General features: G+C 52.6%; 1 protein-coding gene across 6 annotated transcripts in view; it reads left to right on the plus strand.

Moving 5' to 3' along the window:
- Nucleotides 1-22,825, plus strand: part of CAD (carbamoyl-phosphate synthetase 2, aspartate transcarbamylase, and dihydroorotase) — a 61,576-nt gene that overhangs the window by 21,673 nt on the left and 17,078 nt on the right. For all 6 annotated transcript variants that reach the window (XM_063441862.1, XM_063441863.1, XM_063441865.1 and 3 more), the window contains exons 14-29: nucleotides 5,172-5,296; nucleotides 5,393-5,526; nucleotides 9,133-9,245; nucleotides 9,327-9,577; nucleotides 10,696-10,942; nucleotides 11,035-11,133; nucleotides 11,432-11,656; nucleotides 11,732-11,914; nucleotides 12,004-12,222; nucleotides 12,396-12,563; nucleotides 12,723-12,905; nucleotides 13,604-13,708; nucleotides 13,843-14,088; nucleotides 14,373-14,454; nucleotides 20,179-20,345; nucleotides 20,699-20,863. In XM_063441862.1, the coding sequence (XP_063297932.1) occupies nucleotides 5,172-5,296; nucleotides 5,393-5,526; nucleotides 9,133-9,245; nucleotides 9,327-9,577; nucleotides 10,696-10,942; nucleotides 11,035-11,133; nucleotides 11,432-11,656; nucleotides 11,732-11,914; nucleotides 12,004-12,222; nucleotides 12,396-12,563; nucleotides 12,723-12,905; nucleotides 13,604-13,708; nucleotides 13,843-14,088; nucleotides 14,373-14,454; nucleotides 20,179-20,345; nucleotides 20,699-20,863 (2,712 nt within the window). The remainder of the gene's footprint in view (nucleotides 1-5,171; nucleotides 5,297-5,392; nucleotides 5,527-9,132; nucleotides 9,246-9,326; nucleotides 9,578-10,695; nucleotides 10,943-11,034; nucleotides 11,134-11,431; nucleotides 11,657-11,731; nucleotides 11,915-12,003; nucleotides 12,223-12,395; nucleotides 12,564-12,722; nucleotides 12,906-13,603; nucleotides 13,709-13,842; nucleotides 14,089-14,372; nucleotides 14,455-20,178; nucleotides 20,346-20,698; nucleotides 20,864-22,825) is intronic.

The following is a 22,825-nucleotide window of genomic DNA, read 5'->3' on the forward strand; positions in this document are numbered from 1 at the left end:
CACACACACACACACACACACACACACTGTCTGAGCCGGGGACTGTACGTAACCACACACACACTGTCTGAGCCGGGGACTGTACGTAACCACACACACACACACTGTCTGAGCCGGGGACTGTACGTAACCACACACACACACACACTGTCTGAGCCGGGGACTGTACGTAACCACACACACACACACACACTGTCTGAGCCGGGGGCTGTACCTAACCACACACACACACACACACACACACACACACACACACACACACACACACACACATACACTGTCTGAGCCGGGGGCTGTACCTAACCACACACACACACATACACTGTCTGAGCCGGGGGCTGTACCTAACCACACACACACACATACACTGTCTGAGCCGGGGGCTGTACCTAACCACACACACACACACACACACACATACACACTGTCTGAGCCGGGGACTGTACGTAACCACACACACACACACACTGTCTGAGCCGGGGACTGTACGTAACCACACACACACACACACACACACACACACACACACTGTCTGAGCCGGGGACTGTACGTAACCACACACACACACTGTCTGAGCCGGGGACTGTACGTAACCACACACACACACACACACACACACACACTGTCTGAGCCGGGGACTGTACGTAACCACACACACACACACACACACACTGTCTGAGCCGGGGACTGTACGTAACCACACACACACACACACACACACTGTCTGAGCCGGGGGCTGTACCTAACCACACACACACACACACACACACACTGTCTGAGCCGGGGGCTGTACCTAACCACACACTGTCTGAGCCGGGGGCTGTACCTAACCACACACTGTCTGAGCCGGGGGCTGTACCTAACCACACACTGTCTGAGCCGGGGGCTGTACCTAACCACACACTGTCTGAGCCGGGGGCTGTACCTAACCACACACTGTCTGAGCCGGGGGCTGTACCTAACCACACACTGTCTGAGCCGGGGGCTGTACCTAACCACACACTGTCTGAGCCGGGGGCTGTACCTAACCACACACTGTCTGAGCCGGGGGCTGTACCTAACCACACACACATACACTGTCTGAGCCGGGGGCTGTACCTAACCACACACACATACACTGTCTGAGCCGGGGGCTGTACCTAACCACACACACATACACTGTCTGAGCCGGGGGCTGTACCTAACCACACACACATACACTGTCTGAGCCGGGGGCTGTACCTAACCACACACACATACACTGTCTGAGCCGGGGGCTGTACCTAACCACACACACATACACTGTCTGAGCCGGGGGCTGTACCTAACCACACACACATACACTGTCTGAGCCGGGGGCTGTACCTAACCACACACACATACACTGTCTGAGCCGGGGGCTGTACCTAACCACACACACATACACTGTCTGAGCCGGGGGCTGTACCTAACCACACACACATACACTGTCTGAGCCGGGGGCTGTACCTAACCACACACACATACACTGTCTGAGCCGGGGGCTGTACCTAACCACACACACATACACTGTCTGAGCCGGGGGCTGTACCTAACCACACACACATACACTGTCTGAGCCGGGGGCTGTACCTAACCACACACACATACACTGTCTGAGCCGGGGGCTGTACCTAACCACACACACACACACACACACTGTCTGAGCCGGGGGCTGTACGTAACCACACACACACACACACACACACACACACACACACTGTCTGAGCCGGGGACTGTACGTAACCACACACACACACACACACACACTGTCTGAGCCGGGGACTGTACGTAACCACACACACACACACACACACACACTGTCTGAGCCGGGGACTGTACGTAACCACACACACACACACACACACACTGTCTGAGCCGGGGACTGTACGTAACCACACACACACACACACACACACTGTCTGAGCCGGGGACTGTACGTAACCACACACACACACACACACACACACACACACTGTCTGAGCCGGGGACTGTACGTAACCACACACACACACACACACACACACACTGTCTGAGCCGGGGACTGTACGTAACCACACACACACACACACACACACACTGTCTGAGCCGGGGACTGTACGTAAACACACACACACACACACACACTGTCTGAGCCGGGGACTGTACGTAACCACACACACACACACACACACACACACTGTCTGAGCCGGGGGCTGTACCTAACCACACACACATACACTGTCTGAGCCGGGGACTGTACCTAACCACACACACATAAACTGTCTGAGCCGGGGGCTGTACCTAAACACACACACACACACACACACACACACACACACACACACACTGTCTGAGCCGGGGACTGTACGTAACCACACACACACACACACACACTGTCTGAGCCGGGGACTGTACGTAACCACACACACACACACACACACTGTCTGAGCCGGGGACTGTACGTAACCACACACACACACACACACACTGTCTGAGCCGGGGACTGTACGTAACCACACACACACACACACACACTGTCTGAGCCGGGGACTGTACGTAACCACACACACACACACACACTGTCTGAGCCGGGGACTGTACGTAACCACACACACACACACACACACACACTGTCTGAGCCGGGGACTGTACGTAACCACACACACACACACACACACACTGTCTGAGCCGGGGACTGTACGTAACCACACACACACACACACACACACACACACACTGTCTGAGCCGGGGACTGTACGTAACCACACACACACACACACACACTGTCTGAGCCGGGGACTGTACGTAAACACACACACACACACACACACACACACACTGTCTGAGCCGGGGACTGTACGTAACCACACACACACACACACACACACACACTGTCTGAGCCGGGGGCTGTACCTAACCACACACACATACACTGTCTGAGCCGGGGGCTGTACCTAACCACACACACATACACTGTCTGAGCCGGGGGCTGTACCTAAACACACACACACACACACACACACTGTCTGAGCCGGGGACTGTACGTAACCACACACACACACACACACACACTGTCTGAGCCGGGGACTGTACGTAACCACACACACACACACACACACTGTCTGAGCCGGGGACTGTACGTAACCACACACACACACACACACACTGTCTGAGCCGGGGACTGTACGTAACCACACACACACACACACACACACACACACACTGTCTGAGCCGGGGACTGTACGTAACCACACACACACACACACACACTGTCTGAGCCGGGGACTGTACGTAACCACACACACACACACACACACACACACACACACACTGTCTGAGCCGGGGACTGTACGTAACCACACACACACACACACACACACACACACACTGTCTGAGCCGGGGACTGTACGTAACCACACACACACACACACTGTCTGAGCCGGGGACTGTACGTAACCACACACACACACACACTGTCTGAGCCGGGGACTGTACGTAACCACACACACACACACACACACACTGTCTGAGCCGGGGACTGTACGTAACCACACACACACACACACACACACACACACACTGTCTGAGCCGGGGACTGTACGTAACCACACACACACACACACACACACTGTCTGAGCCGGGGACTGTACGTAACCACACACACACACTGTCTGAGCCGGGGACTGTACGTAACCACACACACACACACACACACACTGTCTGAGCCGGGGACTGTACGTAACCACACACACACACACACACACACTGTCTGAGCCGGGGGCTGTACCTAACCACACACACACACACACACACACACACACCCACACACTGTCTGAGCCGGGGGCTGTACCTAACCACACACTGTCTGAGCCGGGGGCTGTACCTAACCACACACTGTCTGAGCCGGGGGCTGTACCTAACCACACACTGTCTGAGCCGGGGGCTGTACATAACCACACACTGTCTGAGCCGGGGGCTGTACCTAACCACACACTGTCTGAGCCGGGGGCTGTACCTAACCACACACTGTCTGAGCCGGGGGCTGTACCTAACCACACACTGTCTGAGCCGGGGGCTGTACCTAACCACACACACATACACTGTCTGAGCCGGGGGCTGTACCTAACCACACACACATACACTGTCTGAGCCGGGGGCTGTACGTAACCACACACACACACACACACACACACACACACACTGTCTGAGCCGGGGACTGTACGTAACCACACACACTGTCTGAGCCGGGGACTGTAAGTAACCACACACACACACACACACACACACTGTCTGAGCCGGGGACTGTACGTAACCACACACACACACACACACACTGTCTGAGCCGGGGACTGTACGTAACCACACACACACACACACACACTGTCTGAGCCGGGGACTGTACGTAACCACACACACACACACACACACACACTGTCTGAGCCGGGGACTGTACGTAACCACACACACACACACACACACACACTGTCTGAGCCGGGGACTGTACGTAACCACACACACACACACACACACACACACTGTCTGAGCCGGGGACTGTACGTAACCACACACACACACACACACACACACACTGTCTGAGCCGGGGACTGTACGTAACCACACACACACACACACACACACACACACACACACACACACTGTCTGAGCCGGGGACTGTACGTAACCACACACACACACACACTGTCTGAGCCGGGGACTGTACGTAACCACACACACACACACACACACACTGTCTGAGCCGGGGACAGTACGTAACCACACACACACTGAGCCGGGGGCAGTACGTAACCACACACACACACTGAGCCGGGGGCAGTACGTAACCACACACACACACACACAAACACACACACACTGAGCCGGGGGCAGTACGTAACCACACACACACACACACACACACACACACACACACACACACACACACTGAGCCGGGGGCAGTACGTAACCACACACACACACACACACACACTGAGCCGGGGGCAGTACGTAACCACACACACACACACACACACACACTGTCTAAGCCGGGGGCTGGCCAGTACATCATAATTTCGTACTCTCTGTAACAGCAACTTGTCTCTTCCCTTCCACGTTCAATCCTGTCTAAAGTATATTTAGAGCCACTAATTGTTAATGAATTTTGTTGTCTGATTTTTGCTTCTTTCCTTGCGCAGTATTACATAATTGAAGTGAATGCCCGACTGTCACGCAGTTCTGCTCTTGCAAGTAAAGCCACTGGATACCCTCTTGCATATGTGGCCGCCAAGCTGGCGCTGGGAATACCCCTGCCCGTTCTCAGGTACTGCACCAGCCACTGCTACCTTCGGGCACATATAACCCAATTAACCACATTTCAAAGTAGCTGAAATTGAGATTTTTCTTTCATTCTCTGCAGGAATTCGGTCACTAATTCCACCACAGCCAACTTTGAGCCTAGTCTGGACTATTGTGTGGTGAAGATTCCCCGCTGGGATCTTAGTAAATTCCTCCGAGTCAGCACCAAGATTGGGAGCTCCATGAAAAGTGTTGGTGAGTGACTGACATGTGGAGGGGATCAAAACGCAGGTTCTGTTTCATTGAACTCCAAGGGATGGATTGATTCATAGTCACCGCGTTGGTAATGGTGGCTCACAGAGCTGGGGTCACTGCGTTGGTAAAGGTCGCTCACAGAGCTGGGGTCACTGCGTTGGTAAAGGTCGCTCACAGAGCTGGGGTCACTGCGTTGGTAAAGGTCGCTCACAGAGCTGGGGTCACTGCGTTGGTAAAGGTCGCTCACAGAGCTGGGGTCACTGCGTTGGTAAAGGTCGCTCACAGAGCTGGGGTCACTGCGTTGGTAAAGGTCGCTCGGAGAGGTGGGGTCACTGCGTTGGTAGAGGTCGCTCGGAGAGGTGGGGTCACTGCGTTGGTAGAGGTCGCTCGGAGAGGTGGGGTCACTGCGTTGGTAGAGGTCGCTCGGAGAGGTGGGGTCACTGCGTTGGTAGAGGTCGCTCGGAGAGGTGGGGTCACTGCGTTGGTAGAGGTCGCTCGGAGAGGTGGGGTCACTGCGTTGGTAGAGGTCGCTCGGAGAGCTGGGGTCACTGCGTTGGTAGAGGTCGCTCGGAGAGCTGGGGTCACTGCGTTGGTAGAGGTCGCTCGGAGAGCTGGGGTCACTGCGTTGGTAGAGGTCGCTCGGAGAGCTGGGGTCACTGCGTTGGTAGAGGTCGCTCGGAGAGCTGGGGTCACTGCGTTGGTAGAGGTCGCTCGGAGAGCTGGGGTCACTGCGTTGGTAGAGGTCGCTCGGAGAGCTGGGGTCACTGCGTTGGTAGAGGTCGCTCGGAGAGCTGGGGTCACTGCGTTGGTAGAGGTCGCTCGGAGAGCTGGGGTCACTGCGTTGGTAGAGGTCGCTCGGAGAGCTGGGGTCACTGCGTTGGTAGAGGTCGCTCGGAGAGCTGGGGTCACTGCGTTGGTAGAGGTCGCTCGGAGAGCTGGGGTCACTGCGTTGGTAGAGGTCGCTCGGAGAGCTGGGGTCACTGCGTTGGTAGAGGTCGCTCGGAGAGCTGGGGTCACTGCGTTGGTAGAGGTCGCTCGGAGAGCTGGGGTCACTGCGTTGGTAGAGGTCGCTCGGAGAGCTGGGGTCACTGCGTTGGTAGAGGTCGCTCGGAGAGCTGGGGTCACTGCGTTGGTAGAGGTCGCTCGGAGAGCTGGGGTCACTGCGTTGGTAGAGGTCGCTCGGAGAGCTGGGGTCACTGCGTTGGTAGAGGTCGCTCGGAGAGCTGGGGTCACTGCGTTGGTAGAGGTCGCTCGGAGAGCTGGGGTCACTGCGTTGGTAGAGGTCGCTCGGAGAGCTGGGGTCACTGCGTTGGTAGAGGTCGCTCGGAGAGCTGGGGTCACTGCGTTGGTAGAGGTCGCTCGGAGAGCTGGGGTCACTGCGTTGGTAGAGGTCGCTCGGAGAGCTGGGGTCACTGCGTTGGTAGAGGTCGCTCGGAGAGCTGGGGTCACTGCGTTGGTAGAGGTCGCTCGGAGAGCTGGGGTCACTGCGTTGGTAGAGGTCGCTCGGAGAGCTGGGGTCACTGCGTTGGTAGAGGTCGCTCGGAGAGCTGGGGTCACTGCGTTGGTAGAGGTCGCTCGGAGAGCTGGGGTCACTGCGTTGGTAGAGGTCGCTCGGAGAGCTGGGGTCACTGCGTTGGTAGAGGTCGCTCGGAGAGCTGGGGTCACTGCGTTGGTAGAGGTCGCTCGGAGAGCTGGGGTCACTGCGTTGGTAGAGGTCGCTCGGAGAGCTGGGGTCACTGCGTTGGTAGAGGTCGCTCGGAGAGCTGGGGTCACTGCGTTGGTAGAGGTCGCTCGGAGAGCTGGGGTCACTGCGTTGGTAGAGGTCGCTCGGAGAGGTGGGGTCACTGCGTTGGTAGAGGTCGCTCGGAGAGGTGGGGTCACTGCGTTGGTAGAGGTCGCTCGGAGAGGTGGGGTCACTGCGTTGGTAGAGGTCGCTCGGAGAGGTGGGGTCACTGCGTTGGTAGAGGTCGCTCGGAGAGCTGGGGTCACTGCGTTGGTAGAGGTCGCTCGGAGAGCTGGGGTCACTGCGTTGGTAGAGGTCGCTCGGAGAGCTGGGGTCACTGCGTTGGTAGAGGTCGCTCGGAGAGCTGGGGTCACTGCGTTGGTAGAGGTCGCTCGGAGAGCTGGGGTCACTGCGTTGGTAGAGGTCGCTCGGAGAGCTGGGGTCACTGCGTTGGTAGAGGTCGCTCGGAGAGCTGGGGTCACTGCGTTGGTAGAGGTCGCTCGGAGAGCTGGGGTCACTGCGTTGGTAGAGGTCGCTCGGAGAGCTGGGGTCACTGCGTTGGTAGAGGTCGCTCGGAGAGCTGGGGTCACTGCGTTGGTAGAGGTCGCTCGGAGAGCTGGGGTCACTGCGTTGGTAGAGGTCGCTCGGAGAGCTGGGGTCACTGCGTTGGTAGAGGTCGCTCGGAGAGCTGGGGTCACTGCGTTGGTAGAGGTCGCTCGGAGAGCTGGGGTCACTGCGTTGGTAGAGGTCGCTCGGAGAGCTGGGGTCACTGCGTTGGTAGAGGTCGCTCGGAGAGCTGGGGTCACTGCGTTGGTAGAGGTCGCTCGGAGAGCTGGGGTCACTGCGTTGGTTGAGGTCGCTCGGAGAGCTGGGGTCACTGCGTTGGTAGAGGTCGCTCGGAGAGCTGGGGTCACTGCGTTGGTAGAGGTCGCTCGGAGAGCTGGGGTCACTGCGTTGGTAGAGGTCGCTCGGAGAGCTGGGGTCACTGCGTTGGTAGAGGTCGCTCGGAGAGCTGGGGTCACTGCGTTGGTAGAGGTCGCTCGGAGAGCTGGGGTCACTGCGTTGGTAGAGGTCGCTCGGAGAGCTGGGGTCACTGCGTTGGTAGAGGTCGCTCGGAGAGCTGGGGTCACTGCGTTGGTAGAGGTCGCTCGGAGAGCTGGGGTCACTGCGTTGGTAGAGGTCGCTCGGAGAGCTGGGGTCACTGCGTTGGTAGAGGTCGCTCGGAGAGCTGGGGTCACTGCGTTGGTAGAGGTCGCTCGGAGAGCTGGGGTCACTGCGTTGGTAGAGGTCGCTCGGAGAGCTGGGGTCACTGCGTTGGTAGAGGTCGCTCGGAGAGCTGGGGTCACTGCGTTGGTAGAGGTCGCTCGGAGAGCTGGGGTCACTGCGTTGGTAGAGGTCGCTCGGAGAGCTGGGGTCACTGCGTTGGTAGAGGTCGCTCGGAGAGCTGGGGTCACTGCGTTGGTAGAGGTGGCTCGGAGAGCTGGGGTCCCTGCGTTGGTAAAGGTGCTTTGGAGAGCTGGGGTCACTGCGTTGGTAAAGGTGCTTTGGAGAGCTAGGGTCACTGCGTTGGTAAAGGTGGCTCGGAGAGCTGGGGTCACTGCGTTGGTAAAGGTGGCTCGGAGAGCTGGGGTCACTGTGTTGGTAAAGGTGGCTCGGAGAGCTGGGGTTTCATAGTTCTATTCTCCTGGAGTGTGTCCATAGGTGTCTTGCAGTAGGACAGCTGGACTCTCAGCGCTTGTGTTTTGTAGTTGCACTGTTCTAGAAAAGGTCTATTTCCAGAATCAGCCTGACTTGCTATTTACTAATATCTGTCCTTGTGGTCTCCCTAGTTTCGGAAGCGGCTTATCTGTCTTCTCCTATTTAACCCGTTTTTTTTTTTTTAGGTGAGGTGATGTCTGTTGGAAGAAACTTTGAAGAAGCCTTTCAGAAGGCCCTCCGAATGGTGGATGAGAACTGCGTGGGGTTTGATCACACTATAAAGTCTGAATCAGATGAGGTGAGTATGCAGACTTGTTTAGTCAAACGTGTTCAGTAAACTCCCCTGAGGTGTGAAATAACAAGGTGCTCTGTCAATTAGGAGCTGGAGACTCCCACGGATAAGAGAATCTTCGTGCTGGCCGCTGCCCTACGTGCTGGGTACACCATTGATCGGCTGTATGAGCTAACAAAGATTGACCGCTGGTTCTTGCATAAAATGAAGAATATAACAGATCATTTGTCCACCCTGGAGGTTTACCAGGATGACGAGAAGGACATGCCTCGCGATGTGCTTCTTCGAGCTAAGCAGCTGGGGTTCTCTGATAAGCAGATTGCTCAGGCTGTGCAGAGGTGAGAGATCCTTCATCCCCAGCCGCCTTCTCCTTACTCTCTGAAGCTCCTTATCAGGGAGTAAATGTTGGCGTTTGTGTAGAGTAAGGTCTGTTATTCCTCTGCGGTTCCCACATAAGTTTCATACCTCTCATTGGGTCTGCTGGTGTAGTAGCAGTCAAACATGTCTTGGTTCTCACTTCGTGTCTTGGAAAGGTTTGTTCCAGTAGCCCTGGTTCTCTAGCCTCCGACGCAGACTTTTAGTCTGGGCGACGTCCGAGCCGGCATGACTTACTGATAAGGTGGTTCTCGTTTCTAAGGCATTGGCATTACTGCTGCACTAATCAGTCGATATTGAGATATTCTGTAATTTAAGTAACATTTAAGGGCTGCCAACATGGCACGTATACTTTGAAGGCCTGTGTTCATTTGGCAAAGTTAGTCATCCTGTCCAGGTTGGAGGCAGTGTATTATAAACAGAACTCCTGACATGGGGGAAATCTAAAGGTTAGTCCGAACCTTTTTAAAAAAACTTTATTTTAATTTAGAATGGTCTATTGGGCATTAGCACTTGGGTCCCCCTCCCTTATAAACCTGCAAAATAAGTGTTACCTTGCCTACAATCCAATGCCGGTAGAAGCTCCCCATCTAAAATCTCTGCGTCCCTCTCCGTGACCCATAGAGAAACGTTTGGTTGGATCATTCTCACCGGCTTTGAGCTGGGCAGGATAGAGAGAATTGATAAATAACGGTTCATGTAGGGAGGTGTCCCATTGCACCCTGCAATCTTTCTATATTTCCATATATCTGTTACGTGTTATATGCCCATCCATGTAAAAGGCATTTCTCACCCGGTTTATTGATGCCGTCTCTACAGAATAAGAATCCAGCATTTTATTACCTTTCGTTATGCTGTAGAACTTTGGACTTTATTGACCAGTTGTAAATCAGCAGATTGTTTTTTGTTTTTTTTTTTCACGCCTTCACTTTTCATTGTATTTTTTTTGGCTTAATTTGATCTCATTTAAAGGAGGCATTTAATTTGCTCTTCCTAGACGCATGTAACAATCTCCCAGAAATATAATTTTCCAAGCAGTGCTCGGAATTAGAGCGATCCTGTGTCCTTATTTCCTGTTTAGCACAGAGTTAGCTGTCCGCAAGATGCGCAAGGAATGGAATATCCTTCCGGTGGTAAAGCAGATTGATACAGTTGCTGCAGAGTGGCCGGCCCAGACAAACTACCTGTACCTGACGTATAATGGTACCGAGCATGACTTGGATTTCCAGGAGCCACATGTCATGGTGATTGGATCTGGCGTTTACCGCATTGGGAGCAGTGTGGAGTTTGACTGGTGCGCAGTAGGCTGTATCCAGGAATTGCGCAAGGTACGTGGCCACAGATAAGCTGGATCACTGTCGTGATGTCCGCTGTTATCCAGCCTCATGCTCTCCTCTCTTCTTCCTTCTCCTCTGTGCAGATGGGCTTTAAGACAATCATGGTCAATTACAACCCAGAGACAGTGAGCACAGATTACGACATGTGTGACCGTCTGTACTTTGATGAAATGTCCTTTGAGGTGGGTGTCCGATGCTTCAATATGTGTGGGATTGTTTTGCAGCATATATACCTTCCTGCGTTATCTAGAGTATCTCTGAACACGGACCTTTTTTATGTATGGACAAATAGAGGCAGTACGATCCTTGTGTTCTGCATTTCCTAATCAGCATGCACTTTTAATGTCTGTGGCAGTCTATGGATTGCCTGGGCGTTCTTTGGGCAGGGCAATATGCAGAATAGAATAAACTCACGGTGGCCCTTCATCTTTTTGAAAGGCAGACTTTATGGCGCTCTCCTCATTCTAGTTTCTTCTTTAGGTGGTGATGGATATCTATGAGCTGGAAAACCCAGAGGGAATCATTCTTTCAATGGGAGGTCAGCTGCCCAATAATATCGCCATGTCACTTCACCGTCAGCAATGCCGCGTGCTGGGAACATCTCCTGAAGCTATTGACTCTGCAGAAAACCGCTTCAAGTTCTCTCGTCTGCTGGACACCATTGGAATAAGCCAACCCCAGTGGAAGGAGCTGTCTGATCTGGAGGTAACCAGGGACCCTATAAGCTGCTGAACTGGTCTAGCACTTATTGGTTTAATAATCTGTTCTTGTCCCCTTTAGTCAGCCTTCCACTTCTGTAGCAGCGTGGGCTACCCATGCGTGGTGCGTCCATCCTACGTCCTCAGTGGGGCCGCTATGAACGTAGCTCATTGCGATGTAGACCTGGAGAAGGTTCTGAGCAACGCTGTGGCTGTTTCCAAGGAGCACCCTGTTGTTATCTCCAAATTCATCCAGGAAGCCAAGGTCTGTAGTAATCCCATAACTGGAAGCAAATTGGCCATTTCATTGTTATTTAATGGTTATTTCATTATTTGTCATTTGTTCCTCGCCAGGAGATAGATGTGGATGCTGTGGCTTGTGATGGCGTGGTGGTTGCTATGGCAATATGTGAACATGTAGAAAATGCTGGGGTGCACTCTGGAGATGCTACACTCGTGACCCCTCCTCAGGACATCACACCTAAAACTTTGGAGCGGATCAAAGCCATTGTCCATGCGATTGGATTGGAGCTCCAGGTCACCGGTCCCTTTAACCTGCAACTTATAGCAAAGGTACCTGAGCAAGGTGTACTGGGAAATACAGACCACAGGCACTAATACAAAATATGTCCCATGAGTTTTAGTGAACACTGTCGGGTATAGCAGTTATCAGTCCACCAGTGTCCTGGAGGAGTCTCTGAAATGGTCCATGTCTGCCTTTATTATTCTGACCCTTCTCTCCACAGGATGACCAGCTCAAGGTGATTGAATGCAATGTGAGAGTGTCACGTTCGTTCCCCTTTGTTTCTAAAACCCTGGGGGTGGATATGGTGGCTTTGGCCACGCAGGTCATAATGGGTGAGGAGGTGGAACCAATTGGACTTATGACTGGGACAGGAATAGTAGGCGTCAAGGTAAGGAAGAAATGTGCTGTTTCTTCACTAGTTGGTCTCCGCTCCCTGTCTATCCCTCTCTTTGCACCATATAATCCGATTTTCCCCGATGTGTACCGTGTCTTCCACCAATCCTGTATTGTCCCTCACATTTATCCGTTTGGTGCCCCTTGTGTGTAGGTTCCACAGTTCTCCTTCTCTCGCCTGGCTGGAGCAGATGTCGTGCTTGGTGTTGAGATGACCAGTACGGGAGAGGTCGCCTGCTTTGGCGAGAACAGATACGAGGCTTATCTGAAGGCAATGCTGAGCACAGGTTTCAAAATCCCCCAAAAGAATATCCTGCTGACTATTGGGAGTTACAAGGTGAGTCTCTGAGTGTGCTGGGTTCTGGGGAAGTTTATTGCCATTCGCTCATATTTCAGGGTTTTAATATATTTCCATACATTGATATATATAAAGGATCACGCCATTAGTTGGTTATTGTGTTGTGAGTTTCCTTCAGGGCTATATAAAAATGGCTTACAAAGCTGCAAATCTGGTTTATGTTGCTAGCCCTCTGCTTTTTCAGTCTGTGCCAGCACACTGACCAGTTCTTTAAGAAGTCCTAGCCACTGGCTACATATTGGAAAGAAATGTCTGTCTCCGCTAAACTGAAATTCATCTTTAAATTCAATATGACTTTTGGCATGCATATTTGTGGGCCCGATTAGTATTGTTTTTCATGAGATGGTTTCCAATCTTTATATGTTTACATAAATTTAGGCATAAATAGCTCAGTGGGCTAATGCATCAGCAGAATCTGTTCTAACCCTTGGGTCGCAGGTTCAAATCCCGGCAGGGTTGACTCAGCCCTTCATCCTTCCGAGGTAGATAAAATAAGTACCATTAAATTGGGTGATAGTAACAACCCCTGGATGTTGGGCTAAGGTAACATCCCCAGGACGTACTTGGAAACCAGAGTAATCTGAATGTACCTTTCCTGGTTAAATACTTTGTTGTTGTTGTTATTATTATTATTTAAAAGGCATTTCTCACCCAGTTTATTGATGCTGTCTCTACAGAATAAGAGTGAGCTCCTGCCAACAGTACGCGCCTTGGAAAGCATGGGGTACAGTCTGTGTGCCAGCCTGGGTACCGCAGACTTCTACACGGAGCATGGCATAAAGGTAAGCAAATAGGCCACCTCCATTATTGGCTATAGAGGCCCCCAACCCTTATCTTCCTCCTTGGCTAAAGAACTCCGCCTCTCCACCGAACAAGTTTCCATGTCTTCTCTTCCTTTGTCTTGCTCTCATTGTAGGTGAAGGCCATGGACTGGCCCTTTGAGGAGACAGAGAGTGATGGTCCTCTGAAGGAGAAGCAGAGGAGTATTATGGATCATCTCTGTGAGAACCACTTTGATTTGGTCATTAATCTGTCCATGCGCAACTCTGGTGGGCGCAGACTGTCTTCTTTTGTTACCCGTGGATACCGTGCCCGCAGGCTGGCTGTGGATTACTCTGTGCCCCTCATCATCGATATCAAGTGCACAAAGCTCTTTGTAGAGGTCAGTGTTAGAGGAAATCGCCTGTAAGAGTGTCTGTTACTGAACTTGTAATAATAGGAGTGTTTATATCTCTCCTACCTTAGGGAGACACATGTATGTAGTGTATGGCGTGTGTTGTGTGTATGTAGTGTATGGTGTGTGTTGTGTGCAGTTACTATTGACAAAAATTACTTTCCTTCTTCTTTTAACAAAACCTATGTTTAATTCTTCCCTTGTGTTATGTTCTGCTTTTGGGTTATCCTGTGGTTTTCCTGAGTTGTGTTTTTTTTATTTTTTCTTGCTAGGCTCTGCGTCAGATTGGATCTTTTCCTCCTGTGAAGACTCACGTAGACTGCATGACCTCCCAGAAACTAATTCGGCTGCCAGGTGAGTGTGTTGGACATGATGGGTCACCTGAATAAAGCTCCAGGTCGCTGGCTGCATAGAATGGGGGTGCTGGGGGGGGGGGTGTAATGTACACAGTTTGGGTAATTTCTAAACCCTTTTTCAAGTATTTTCTGCTCTGCGTGTTTTGTAATCTATGCATGAAATTGACTTTCTGTGCATATCATCGTCAACCTCAACTTTATGGCAGCGGCCATTTTTATCTCCTCTCTGGTCAGTTTCTGTGTGATGGTATGACATGGGGTGCCTGCTCCTTGTCATCAATTAATTACCTCATTAGCCAGGCCTTAAACATTACTCTCCACAGCAAGCCATAGCACGCCCTCCAGGGCCAAACATTACTCTCCACAGCAAGCCATAGCATGCCCTCCAGGGCCAAACATTACTCTCCACAGCAAGCCATAGCATGCCCTCCAGGGCCAAACATTACTCTCCACAGCAAGCTATAGCATGCCCTCCAGGGCCAAACATTACTTTCCACAGCAAGCCATAGCATGCCCTCCAGGGCCAAACATTACTCTCCACAGCAAGCCATAGCATGCCCTCCAGGGCCAAACATTACTCTCCACAGCAAGCTATAGCATGCCCTCCAGGGCCAAACATTACTTTCCACAGCAAGCCATAGCATGCCCTCCAGGGCCAAACATTACTCTCCACAGCAAGCCATAGCACGCCCTCCAGGGCCAAACATTACTCTCCACAGCAAGCCATAGCACGCCCTCCAGGGCCAAACATTACTCTCCACAGCAAGCCATAGCACGCCCTCCAGGGCCAAACATTACTCTCCACAGCAAGCCATAGCACGCCCTCCAGGGCCAAACATTACTCTCCACAGCAAGCCATAGCATGCCTTCCAGGGCCAAACATTAGTCTCCACAGCAAGCCATAGCACGCCCTCCAGGGCCAAACATTACTCTCCACAGCAAGCCATAGCACGCCCTCCAGGGCCAAACATTAGTCTCCACAGCAAGCCATAGCATGCCCTCCAGGGCCAAACATTAGTCTCCACAGCAAGCCATAGCATGCCCTCCAGGGCCAAACATTACTCTCCACAGCAAGCCATAGCACGCCCTCCAGGGCCAAACATTACTCTCCACAGCAAGCCATAGCACGCCCTCCAGGGCCAAACATTACTCTCCACAGCAAGCCATAGCACGCCCTCCAGGGCCAAACATTACTCTCCACAGCAAGCCATAGCATGCCTTCCAGGGCCAAACATTAGTCTCCACAGCAAGCCATAGCACGCCCTCCAGGGCCAAACATTACTCTCCACAGCAAGCCATAGCACGCCCTCCAGGGCCAAACATTACTCTCCACAGCAAGCCATAGCACGCCCTCCAGGGCCAAACATTACTCTCCACAGCAAGCCATAGCATGCCCTCCAGGGCCAAACATTACTCTCCACAGCAAGCCATAGCACGCCCTCCAGGGCCAAACATTACTCTCCACAGCAAGCCATAGCATGCCTTCCAGGGCCAAACATTAGTCTCCACAGCAAGCCATAGCACGCCCTCCAGGGCCAAACATTACTCTCCACAGCAAGCCATAGCACGCCCTCCAGGGCCAAACATTACTCTCCACAGCAAGCCATAGCACGCCCTCCAGGGCCAAACATTAGTCTCCACAGCAAGCCATAGCACGCCCTCCAGGGCCAAACATTACTCTCCACAGCAAGCCATAGCACGCCCTCCAGGGCCAAACATTACTCTCCACAGCAAGCCATAGCACGCCCTCCAGGGCCAAACATTACTCTCCACAGCAAGCCATAGCACGCCCTCCAGGGCCAAACATTACTCTCCACAGCAAGCCATAGCATGCCCTCCAGGGCCAAACATTACTCTCCACAGCAAGCCATAGCACGCCCTCCAGGGCCAAACATTACTCTCCACAGCAAGCCATAGCACGCCCTCCAGGGCCAAACATTACTCTCCACAGCAAGCCATAGCACGCCCTCCAGGGCCAAACATTACTCTCCACAGCAAGCCATAGCACGCCCTCCAGGGCCAAACATTACTCTCCACAGCAAGCCATAGCATGCCCTCCAGGGCCAAACATTACTCTCCACAGCAAGCCATAGCACGCCCTCCAGGGCCAAACATTACTCTCCACAGCAAGCCATAGCACGCCCTCCAGGGCCAAACATTACTCTCCACAGCAAGCCATAGCACGCCCTCCAGGGCCAAACATTACTCTCCACAGCAAGCCATAGCACGCCCTCCAGGGCCAAACATTACTCTCCACAGCAAGCCATAGCATGCCTTCCAGGGCCAAACATTAGTCTCCACAGCAAGCCATAGCACGCCCTCCAGGGCCAAACATTACTCTCCACAGCAAGCCATAGCACGCCCTCCAGGGCCAAACATTACTCTCCACAGCAAGCCATAGCACGCCCTCCAGGGCCAAACATTACTCTCCACAGCAAGCCATAGCACGCCCTCCAGGGCCAAACATTACTCTCCACAGCAAGCCATAGCACGCCCTCCAGGGCCAAACATTACTCTCCACAGCAAGCCATAGCATGCCCTCCAGGGCCAAACATTACTCTCCACAGCAAGCCATAGCACGCCCTCCAGGGCCAAACATTACTCTCCACAGCAAGCCATAGCATGCCTTCCAGGGCCAAACATTAGTCTCCACAGCAAGCCATAGCACGCCCTCCAGGGCCAAACATTACTCTCCACAGCAAGCCATAGCACGCCCTCCAGGGCCAAACATTACTCTCCACAGCAAGCCATAGCACGCCCTCCAGGGCCAAACATTACTCTCCACAGCAAGCCATAGCATGCCCTCCAGGGCCAAACATTACTCTCCACAGCAAGCCATAGCACGCCCTCCAGGGCCAAACATTACTCTCCACAGCAAGCCATAGCATGCCCTCCAGGGCCAAACATTAGTCTCCACAGCAAGCCATAGCACGCCCTCCAGGGCCAAACATTACTCTCCACAGCAAGCCATAGCACGCCCTCCAGGGCCAAACATTACTCTCCACAGCAAGCCATAGCACGCCCTCCAGGGCCAAACATTACTCTCCACAGCAAGCCATAGCACGCCCTCCAGGGCCAAACATTACTCTCCACAGCAAGCCATAGCACGCCCTCCAGGGCCAAACATTACTCTCCACAGCAAGCCATAGCATGCCCTCCAGGGCCAAACATTACTCTCCACAGCAAGCCATAGCACGCCCTCCAGGGCCAAACATTACTCTCCACAGCAAGCCATAGCACGCCCTCCAGGGCCAAACATTACTCTCCACAGCAAGCCATAGCACGCCCTCCAGGGCCAAACATTACTCTCCACAGCAAGCCATAGCATGCCCTCCAGGGCCAAACATTACTCTCCACAGCAAGCCATAGCACGCCCTCCAGGGCCAAACATTACTCTCCACAGCAAGCCATAGCATGCCCTCCAGGGCCAAACATTACTCTCCACAGCAAGCCATAGCACGCCCTCCAGGGCCAAACATTACTCTCCACAGCAAGCCATAGCATGCCCTCCAGGGCCAAACATTACTCTCCACAGCAAGCCATAGCACGCCCTCCAGGGCCAAACATTACTCTCCACAGCAAGCCATAGCACGCCCTCCAGGGCCAAACATTACTCTCCACAGCAAGCCATAGCATGCCCTCCAGGGCCAAACATTACTCTCCACAGCAAGCCATAGCACGCCCTCCAGGGCCAAACATTACTCTCCACAGCAAGCCATAGCACGCCCTCCAGGGCCAAACATTACTCTCCACAGCAAGCCATAGCACGCCCTCCAGGGCCAAACATTACTCTCCACAGCAAGCCATAGCATGCCCTCCAGGGCCAAACATTACTCTCCACAGCAAGCCATAGCACGCCCTCCAGGGCCAAACATTACTCTCCACAGCAAGCCATAGCATGCCCTCCAGGGCCAAACATTACTCTCCACAGCAAGCCATAGCACGCCCTCCAGGGCCAAACATTACTCTCCACAGCAAGCCATAGCATGCCCTCCAGGGCCAAACATTAGTCTCCACAGCAAGCCATAGCATGCCCTCCAGGGCCAAACATTACTCTCCACAGCAAGCCATAGCACGCCCTCCAGGGCCAAACATTACTCTCCACAGCAAGCCATAGCACGCCCTCCAGGGCCAAACATTAGTCTCCACAGCAAGCCATAGCACGCCCTCCAGGGCCAAACATTACTCTCCACAGCAAGCCATAGCACGCCCTCCAGGGCCAAACATTACTCTCCACAGCAAGCCATAGCATGCCCTCCAGGGCCAAACATTAGTCTCCACAGCAAGCCATAGCATGCCCTCCAGGGCCAAACATTAGTCTCCACAGCAAGCCATAGCATGCCCTCCAGGGCCAAACATTACTCTCCACAGCAAGCCATAGCATGCCCTCCAGGGCCAAACATTACTCTCCACAGCAAGCCATAGCACGCCCTCCAGGGCCAAACATTACTCTCCACAGCAAGCCATAGCATGCCCTCCAGGGCCAAACATTAGTCTCCACAGCAAGCCATAGCATGCCCTCCAGGGCCAAACATTAGTCTCCACAGCAAGCCATAGCATGCCCTCCAGGGCCAAACATTACTCTCCACAGCAAGCCATAGCACGCCCTCCAGGGCCAAACATTACTCTCCACAGCAAGCCATAGCACGCCCTCCAGGGCCAAACATTACTCTCCACAGCAAGCCATAGCATGCCCTCCAGGGCCAAACATTAGTCTCCACAGCAAGCCATAGCATGCCCTCCAGGGCCAAACATTACTCTCCACAGCAAGCCATAGCATGCCCTCCAGGGCCAAACATTACTCTCCACAGCAAGCCATAGCATGCCCTCCAGGGCCAAACATTACTCTCCACAGCAAGCCATAGCATGCCCTCCAGGGCCAAACATTACTCTCCACAGCAAGCCATAGCACGCCCTCCAGGGCCAAACATTACTCTCCACAGCAAGCCATAGCATGCCCTCCAGGGCCAAACATTACTCTCCACAGCAAGCCATAGCACGCCCTCCAGGGCCAAACATTACTCTCCACAGCAAGCCATAGCACGCCCTTCAGGGCCAAACATTACTCTCCACAGCAAGCCATAGCACGCCCTCCAGGGCCAAACATTACTCTCCACAGCAAGCCATAGCACGCCCTCCAGGGCCAAACATTACTCTCCACAGCAAGCCATAGCACGCCCTCCAGGGCCAAACATTACTCTCCACAGCAAGCCATAGCACATTCCTAGATTACATCAAGCTGTTTCAATTTTACAGAAATGGCTTTCATCTAAATACTAATATATCTTCTATGTTGCCAGAATTCCTGGGGATCCACAGGGGGTAATGACCTTTGGAAGATGTTTTAAGGGAGGTAGACTATTCTGGGGGGTGGTCGTGAGGCTGCTGCGTGGTGTGCACATGTCCTTATTTAGTAGTCTCCAAACACACCAGCCCTTTGTCGAGGTTAGTGGCTGGTTCTATTGCTGGGGAAGTGCGTGTGCTGCAAAGTTCCTACATGCACTCCCAGGTCACCCTGCTTTGTGGAAGAGCATGTGGCCATCTTCATGGTGTTTGAGTTTTTTTTTATTATTTTTTTAAATAAAGGTTTAATTACTGTAAAGGAGCTTCTCTTGATCGGTTTCTGTTGAGATTATTTTTGTCGATTTGCTATACACATTATTATACAACGTCATTGTGTCAGAAAAGAATATAATCCCCTTTTCTTTTGGTTGATGTTTAGGTTTGATAGATGTCCATGTGCACCTACGAGAACCTGGAGCTACTCACAAAGAGGACTTCTCTTCGGGCACCGCTGCAGCCCTGGCTGGGGGCGTAACCATGGTTTGTGCCATGCCCAACACAAACCCTGCCATCACAGACAGCAGCTCCTTCTCTCTGGCACAGAAGGTAAGTAGTCAAAGTATTGCACGTGCAATGTGCCAGGGACCAGTGTTCATTTGGTTTCCAATTTCAATTTATTTTTAGTCCTAGTCTTTTGAATAAAAAGCCGTTTTAGTTGTATTTTAGCCATCTGAATTGTTTTATTTTTAGTCGACAAAAATTTGACTAAAATTGTTAGTCGACAAAATGAACACGGCTAAGGACTTGTGTATTTCACTAGCATGTGAACCATCTAGATCACTACAACATTTCCACTTCAATGAAAATCTGTTGTAACTGTAAAAAGGAGCAGAATTTCGGGCCTAAAAGTTTAAAGCCTTGTTGACCCTTGCTTCTTAATTTTGTTTTTTTCCTTTCAGTTGGCTGAAGCCGGCGCTCGCTGTGACTTTGCCATTTTCTTGGGCGCTTCCTCAGAGAATGCTGGGTCCCTCGCTCCTCTCGCTAGTGCAGCTGCGGGCCTCAAGATGTATTTGAACGATACTTACTCACAACTCAAGATGGACAACGTATCTGTATGGATGGAGGTCAGTGTTATGCTGCGCATGGCAGTCAGCACATAAATCATGCATTTTGGTCCAAATCTCCATTTGTAAATTGTCTTCTGTTGGTAATATCTTCCAGTTTGAGATTTCCCAAGTGATCGTGTCAGTATATGGTCCCTTGCACATAGCGTGTTTAAAACATGCTTAACCAACATAATAGCTTCGTATTCAGAAGCAAACCTTTTATAGGTCGGCAGTGACTAAAGCGACACAGGACACCAGGGATCTACCTGTGGGTCGCCCGCTCTCTGTTCTTATAGGGACATCATTAACACCTAATATGGTAACAACGTGGCACAACCCCCGCTCTCCTGCACAGACCCCTCTCAGACACTCACACTTGTTAGAGCCACGGTCCGAGTAGGACTTAGAGATTTGTTAGAGCCCTTTTTTCATCTTTATTTATTTTTTCACTAGCTCTAGGTCCTCCTATGCTTTATTAAGTTTATTTTACTTTTCAGTAAATGTTTGCCCGGCAGGGGAGTTGTGGTCTTAGTAGGATTTAGTGGAGTTCCAAGGTACCATTAGGGCTAGTTTTTCTAACCCTCAGATTATGCTCTGGTACTTATCGGTACCCCTATATTTTGGACGAACTTATCCTGGGGGGGGAGACTCGTTTTGGGGAGGGGATTCTCTCTGTATCTCTTAGAGGTTTTGGTGTGGGGGATATAGTCTTATTGGTGATTGGCTTCTTCTATTATACCTTGTCCGTGCCCATACCCCCTCTTTTCCCCATATACCTGGTACTGACTATACCCACTCTAGCAATTTCCTAGATAGGGGTATCTGTTACTAGAGCTTCACCTTAGGACCCCCTTGTTTGAAGGGATTCCTCCATTTATATTGTTAGTGCCACAGTCTGAGTGGGACTATTAGAGGGAATTACTGGAGCTGTGGTCTGAGTGGGATGTAGAGGGGCTAGTTAGAGCCACGGTCTGAGTGGGATGTAGAGGGACTAGTTAGAGCCACGGTCTGACTGGGATGTAGAGGGACTAGTTAGAGCCACGGTCTGAGTGGGATGTAGAGGGACTAGTTAGAGCCACGGTCTGAGTGGGATGTAGAGGGGCTAGTTAGAGCCACGGTCTGACTGGGATGTAGAGGGACTAGTTAGAGCCACGGTCTGACTGGGATGTAGAGGGGCTAGTTAGAGCCACAGTCTGAGTGGGATGTAGAGGGGTAGTTAGAGCCACGGTCTGACTGGGATGTAGAGGGGCTAGTTAGAGCCACGGTCTGAGTGGGATGTAGAGGGACTAGTTAGAGCCACGGTCTGAGTGGGATGTAGAGGGACTAGTTAGAGCCACGGTCTGAGTGGGATGTAGAGGGACTAGTTAGAGCCACGGTCTGACTGGGATGTAGAGGGACTAGTTAGAGCCACGGTCTGACTGGGATGTAGAGGGACTAGTTAGAGCCACGGTCTGAGTGGGATGTAGAGGGACTAGTTAGAGCCACGGTCTGAGTGGGATGTAGAGGGACTAGTTAGAGCCACGGTCTGAGTGGGATGTAGAGGGACTAGTTAGAGCCACGGTCTGACTGGGATGTAGAGGGACTAGTTAGAGCCACGGTCTGAGTGGGATGTAGAGGGACTAGTTAGAGCCACGGTCTGAGTGGGATGTAGAGGGACTAGTTAGAGCCACGGTCTGACTGGGATGTAGAGGGACTAGTTAGAGCCACGGTCTGACTGGGATGTAGAGGGACTAGTTAGAGCCACGGTCTGAGTGGGATGTAGAGGGACTAGTTAGAGCCACGGTCTGACTGGGATGTAGAGGGACTAGTTAGAGCCAAGGTCTGAGTGGGATGTAGAGGGACTAGTTAGAGCCACGGTCTGAGTGGGATGTAGAGGGACTAGTTAGAGCCACGGTCTGAGTGGGATGTAGAGGGACTAGTTAGAGCCACGGTCTGACTGGGATGTAGAGGGACTAGTTAGAGCCACGGTCTGAGTGGGAT

Source organism: Pelobates fuscus, chromosome 2 (genome assembly GCF_036172605.1).
Source record: "Pelobates fuscus isolate aPelFus1 chromosome 2, aPelFus1.pri, whole genome shotgun sequence".
NCBI lineage: Eukaryota > Metazoa > Chordata > Amphibia > Anura > Pelobatidae > Pelobates > Pelobates fuscus.